Below are 6,760 nucleotides of genomic sequence, written 5' to 3'. Positions count from 1 at the left end.
AACTTACCAAATATTCAAATAATCATATTATTTTACGAAAATATACACATGGTAAGCTTCAACATAATATTGTTTAGAAATATTTTTTTTGCTAAGTTTCGTCCGGGTTTAATTGTACTATTGACTTAACTAATCTTGTTGGTTTGGCATGTTGCAGTTTTTAGAGAAGTTAGTGAGACAGTTGGTTTGGTATGTTTCAGTTTTATTTCGTCTTCATACTTATTTTCCCCTTTTCCTGGCGTAATATATGTGGAACAATATGATATGTACCTTAATTACCTAAGCCGGTTTCACTCGCTTAACTGTGTGCGCAGGCAGTCTCAGTCGCGGCATGGTCGTTACAACCCCCAACAACAACTAGCTAGCTTCGTCGTAGTACAAGTTAGTATACTTTGAGTACGATTCCTGGATTAATATATAGACCGTGTTATGCTTTCTTCTGAAGCTTTTTTCCCGTGTATATATGTACTCCCCATCTAGAGCTACCGTCACGTGCCATCATGTTGTGTTTGCGTAATCGCTGACGATCGATCGAAGATTTATTTTGAAGCAACAACTCGCGGCGATTTCCATTAACAAAACCTCTGACAACTTAAGAAAGTTTGTTATGAAACAACGTGCAGCCGTTGATTTCTGTTAAGGAAACCGCTGGGGAGGATTTTGGGAACCTAGCTATGCACGCTCTCAAGATCTTTCCACTGAATCACGTCGTGTCATTCGGGCGAGAGCGGATGAGTGTAGCAGTTGACGCTGAAACCCACTTCCCTAACTTAGTTTTAAAAACTTAGAAAATAAAAGTGTTACAAAGTTGTTTTGAAAGTTAAACTTTAGCATACTTATTTTCACGAAACTAGTTATTGCCTCCATTTTAGAATAAACTTTTTAGCAAGCTACTTTTGTTTCTAAAACAGCTTATTTATTACGGGACAAATTGATAGCATATAGGAAGGACCAACTGCGGAGCCTTTTTCAATTTTCACACCGCTTCCTTTCCCTCGCTTTCGTCATTAGGTCATCAAAGATAGCCCACTTTGTCTAAAAAAAAAATTTCTTACGCGCTTGAATCCATGCAAATTAGTTAAGCTTGTGGAGGCCACACGCCCCCAGTTTCTTTTGGAAAAACAATTCTTACCCACTTGAACCCATGCAAATTAGTTAAGCTTGTGGAGGCCACACGCCCTCAATTTGTTTTGGAAAATAATTTGACTTTGAGTTAGATCTCTTGATTCATCACCTGTTATCTCATGGTGTTCTCTTCACTGACCACCGATTGCTACCATCACGCGCCATCATGGTGAGATGTATAAAAATGTAAGCAGGATCCCGTCAACATCTCAACTTTTCGTTTATTTTATAATTCCTAGTTTAAAATTTAGTTTCAAAAATTAAAGTAAAAATCATAAAGTAAACTACAAGTGAGATTTTGATGGGACCCGTTTGGCACCTTAGTTACAGAAGTGTTCAGCTCATTCTTGAGCAGGTATTGTCACGGAAAGTGGAAGATCGACGCAGTCGTAAAGAGAAAGAATTCAGAAGTATGGAGCATTGCACCTTGATCTCACGTACAACAAGCGCTAGCGCTACTGATCTTGTCTTAACGGCTACTAGTTTTGAGTGTTCTGTTTACTGTTTTTCTTATGTTTCTTCTGCTTAACTCATCCTGCTTGGATTGTCATTCACGTGAACTAGTAGGTGTACCGGTGTTACATGGTTCAAACGAAGTTTCGGCTAAGTTTCGATTGCGACTTAATTAATCTAGCTTGTTGGTTCAGCAAGTTGCTATATTTAGAGAAGTTACCGAGGAAAATTCAGCCAATTGGCCACATGATTGGATCATCGCTGATAACCCGGGAAAGTTTTTCTTAAAAAGCGGGCTCCCGTTGATTTCCGTTGACGAAACCACTGATAACCAAAGAAGGTGTTTTGAAACAACGGGCTGCCATCGGTTTCTATTAAGAAAACCGCTCGAAAGGATTATTAGAATCTAGCAACACACATTCTCAAGGTCTTAGCAACTGAACCACGTCGTGATCCAATGCGAGCCGATTTTTGGTACCTAAGTACACTAGGAGGAACTTCAAAAAATTGAAAAAATTCTTATAAAATGAGAGTGCTACAACGATAAATATTGAAACTTAGCTAGTCTGTAGCAGACTCATTTTCATAAACTTGCCGAATGATCATACTAGTATTATATTATGAAAATCTACATGGGTAAGCTTCGACTTAATATATAAGTGTAATTTTTGGTGAGGCCAGTTGAGCCAATTGATCACATGATTGGGTCATCACCGACAACATAGAAATGTTCTTTTAACGGGCTCCCGTTGATTTCCACTGATGAAAACACTGACAACCAAATAGCGGCCGCCGTCGATTTCTATTAAGGAAATCGGTGGAGATGATTTGTAGAACCTAGCAACACATCTGGAGATCTTAGCCACTGAAAGACGTTGTGATTCAAGTGAGCATTTTGGAACCCAAGTATACTGGAACCTACATCTATAACTTTGCAAGAACAAATCAAAGATTAGGAAATGAGAGTTCTACAACGCATATTGAAACCTAATTGCTCATTTTCCTAAACTTACCAATTGATCATATTATTTTTACGAAAATTACACGGGTAAGCTTCAACTTAATAATAAGTGTGTAATTTTTTCCCCATATTTATGTAACATCGAAATACATAATTGCTAGGTTTTACGAAGTATTGAGCATGCTCATTTTCAATCTATAGCATGCTCATTTCATAAACTTACCAAGGGATCATATTATTTTTACGAAAATCGACATAGGTAAGCTTGGACTTAACATATATGTGTGTACTTTTATTAGAATTTTGTAGAACTTATAAATAAATTTTTGCTAGGTTTTACAAAGTGGGTGGACCAAGACATTGGCTCGTTCGTCTTCTCAGAATCTGCAAAAGAGATTGAACTAGCGGTCCAGATTTCGTCCAAAGAGGTATTGTTTTCCTCTTTTTCCTCTTCAACTCGATCGGGTACCACTACCACCTTGTGATAATAATGATTAAACGGGCGCTGGTGAGATTGCACATGGAAAATGGCAAAAAGAATCTGACTAAAAAGACAGACCGCATACGCTACACTTCCGTGGCAGTATCGTTTGACGCTGGAAGATACTACTCCCTCCGTTTGGTAACGTATGATGTGTACAAGCTATATTTTTTTTTGCGGGTAAATATAGCTTGTACAAGCTATATGTGTACAAGCTATATTAGCTAGCTAAATCGTCTTACATTTATACACAGAGGGAGTACAACTGTTCCGATGGAGCAATGCGAGCAAAAGGGGATCGCTCAAACTTTTTATCGACAAAGATATCACTCAAACCTCTCAGGTCGACCAAGTTGAGCGAAGAGAAGAAGGAGGCCAAGTGCGGAGCCTTTTTCAGTAGTTTTCACACTGCTTCCTTTCCTTGGTTTTCCTCACTCGTAGTTTGCGTGAGATTCATACCTCTTTCAACGGTGCACATCAGCTAGGCTCGTGGAGGCCACACGCCCCTCAGTCAAGTGGCGTTACAGTAACCACCGTACCCCGCTCAAGTGTACAAGGGAATCGGTAGCAGACAGAAAGAATCACCAAAATGATGGCAGATCACCGCATGGACGTAAATGTAACATATTCCAATTTGCGCAGGCTCCTGAAACATCTCTCAACCAATACAAGGTGGAATTAATCAGAGAGGGTCTCAGACAGAGGCAGAGACGGACAGCGAGATGGTTACGGGAGGGAGACAAGAGCTGAGCCGTAGCATGTGGCGGCGACGAAGACCGGAGAAGAGGAGGGCAGTGACAAGGCTGTCGGTCTCGCAAGTCGCAAGTGTGGAATTACAACGCCCATGTGAAGTGAAGCACTCCACTAGCCAGCCCACTCCAGTGCACTGCACCAACCAACCACTAGGGCACAGCCGATTAGCTGGAACAAACAGCTGATATATTCCCCCAGCTCGGCCCGGCCGGCCTGCCGAGTGCCGGTGGCTTGGCTCGCCATGAGTACAAGCAGAAGATATGACACGGACAATGTAGATTAGGGCATCTCCAGCGGGGCGACGCAAACGGACGAAGGGCGACGCAAACGGACGTTTTTCGTCCGTTTGCGTAACGTTCGTTTGCGTCTGCGCGGACAAAAAACGCCCTCCAGCGGGGCGACGCAAAACGTCCGCAGTGTCCGTCCTGACGCAAACGTGGACCAAATATGCGTCAGGATTGCGTCTCTGCGGACGCGTCCGCGCGTCCGTTTGTGTCCGGTTGGGTTGCATGCAGCCCTCTCTCTCCTCCTTTAATCACGCATGCGCTTATTCCTAGCCACACAAACAGAATCTTTCCCTCTCTCTCCTCTCTAATCACGCATGCGGTCAAATAAATGCGTCTCTGCCGCTGGAGAAGGGGCAGACGCATGCGGACATGCGGACGTTTTTTATGTCCATGCACGACGCAAACGGACATAAATATGCGTCGCCCCACTGGAGATGCCCTTAGTATATCGTGCCAGACTGCCAGGTATGGTGCGTGCTTTGGTACCTCATTAGTGGCATATGATCGTCTACCAATGAACGGTAGCTCCGGATTGTGATACGGCAGGTTTCTCTGAAAGATTTGGCATTTTCTCTGAATGAAGGTTGCTGTTCACTTCCGCTTGGATACAGCTCTTGCTCTTGGCTCGCGCCTCCCGGTGTCACCATCTGTTAGCCTGCATTTAGTTCTCGACTGGGTGCTTCTATAGCTGGCAGCAGTCCGCAACAAATGCACATTTATGCGCACGCATGTATAACGCCAATGACATATTAGGGGTGTCCTCATTATCCCATATGAACGGCAATCCTGTTAGAATGGCAGACCAAGCTGTCTTCAGCACTTCGGGAGAGAGGTTGAACAGCTTCAGAGCACGGGCGATCAGGCTTCATTTGCTCGACCTGAAGCTCTGAATTTCCTGCCATTTCTATGACACTGCGGAGGCTGCTCAAGCAACATATGCTTCAGGGAACGCATGTACCCGAATGTTCTAGTTCTTTCTCCAACCGGGATTTGCTCCCCTTTCCTTTACTTGCATAAAAAAATACAAAGTTCCAGCAGCAAAAAGAAGGACCGGAAAACAAAAGGAAAGGCTTTGGGTAGGAAAACCCGCTATACGAACTTGGCATCGAGAAACGAACTAGGGGCAAAAACCTACATCTACACTAAACAAACAAACAAAGAAAAAACCAGAACAAAGCCTAAGGGAACCATTACAAAGTCATATATCCCAAAGGGGGGCGACACACACGACAACTGGAGATCAAATTTTCCTCCGCGGCTTCTACTTGAAGTTCCACCATCCGTGATCATCATAGCCTCCCATTAACCAAGCTTGGTGCAGGCCCAGAAGACGGACCAGCCAAGTGATGAGCCAGCTCCGGTGCCTTGTGCATTAGCTGATCAGCTCCTCCTCTGATCAGATCACCATCAGCTGCCCTATACAAACCTGCCCAGTAATGGAGAAACGAACACATCGGAAAGATTGTCACCACAGGGGACCTGACTGTTTTCTTTTCGAAAAGATTTACAAAGATGTCCAGCCTAGTACGGAGTAACATCGTTACTCTTGCTGAGCATTGCTGATCCTTGACAGCTTCATCACTGATCCCATTACATTCCAGTTTGATCCAATTTAACATCCACATGGAAGCATCCGATCCGAGGAACGAGAACACAGCGGCTGATGCATGGCAGTATATTTCTTCTACTGACCATGATGTGCAAGAAACAGCTCCACGAAATACATCGGGGAAATTTATTCAGCAGATTTTTTACAATTTAACAGAATCGTCTAGCCCAAGCTGAGGTAAACGGCAGTGGCGACGCCGGCGGCGTAGATGGCGACCAACCTCCCGACCGCCCCGGCGCCAGCGCGGGACACGAGGCCCACCCCGACAATCCCCGCGGCGCCGGCCGGGGCGCGGACGAGCGCCGCCTCGGCCGCGCCGGACAGCACGGCCTCCCTGAACAGCCCGACGGCGAATTCCCCGAACTGAGCCCGCGAGAGCTCCCCGGCGTCTTCCAGCCCGGCGGCGCGCAGCGCGGAGTCGACGCGGACGCGCGGCGGCGGCGAGGGCACCCAGCGGCGGACGAGCGGGAGGGAGACCCGGAGCGCCGAGTGGAGGTGCTCGGACGCGTCGGCGAGCTGGTAGGGGCGGACGCCGGAGAAGGCGCGCTGGGCGTCGGCCAGGCAGCGGTCGAAGGCGGCGTCGCAGGCGTCGGCGAACGCCGGCGCTCGCCGGAGCGCCGCGTCCACGCGCTTGGAGGGGCTCAGGCCCATTTTTTGTGTTGGTGGATTAGATTTGAGCGGCGTGATGCGAGTGTGGGCTTTGGAGTGATTCATTCAGGGATACGGTGGTAATTTTGATAGTGATTGGGCTCCAGCCTCATCTTGTACGCATATGTTGGCAATGTTGTCTTGGTGTGTGTGATAGGCCTTAGTCCAAAGCCCGTTTAGATCAAAATTGGGCAAGACAGAATCAATAGACCATAAAAGCGAAATGGCCCGAGTGAGCATTTGGTGCACATGAGCACTAGGCTCTCAATTTTTTAAATATTAAAAAAAATATGTATCTGTGTTTCAAAAAATCATCATATATATTCCGTGAATACATATATATGTTATGAATACTCGTGAGAAGTTTCGGTAAAAATTGCATTATATTTTGAGCTACATGAAAAAAAAAAATTTATGGCTACGTATAGGGATGTATATTTGTC

At 45.3% G+C, this 6,760-nt stretch overlaps 1 protein-coding gene across 1 annotated transcript; it reads right to left on the bottom strand.

The window, feature by feature from the left end:
- Positions 1–5,638: 5,638 nt before the first annotated feature.
- On the bottom strand, positions 5,639–6,355 carry LOC127335387 (uncharacterized). Its single transcript, XM_051362043.2, has one exon. It carries the CDS (start codon positions 6,318–6,320, stop codon positions 5,832–5,834), a length of 489 nt encoding a protein of 162 aa, XP_051218003.1. The 5' UTR covers positions 6,321–6,355; the 3' UTR covers positions 5,639–5,831.
- Between the last annotated feature and the right edge of the window lie 405 nt (positions 6,356–6,760).

Source organism: Lolium perenne, chromosome 2 (genome assembly GCF_019359855.2).
Source record: "Lolium perenne isolate Kyuss_39 chromosome 2, Kyuss_2.0, whole genome shotgun sequence".
NCBI classification, from domain to species: Eukaryota; Viridiplantae; Streptophyta; class Magnoliopsida; order Poales; family Poaceae; genus Lolium; species Lolium perenne.
This window is presented reverse-complemented; position numbering and strand designations above follow the sequence as displayed.

What these genes read in the sequence shown, in the direction of transcription:
- LOC127335387 (XM_051362043.2), bottom strand. Translation starts at nt 6,320, where the DNA reads ATGGGCCTGAGCCCCTCCAAGCGCGTGGACGCGGCGCTCCGGCGAGCG.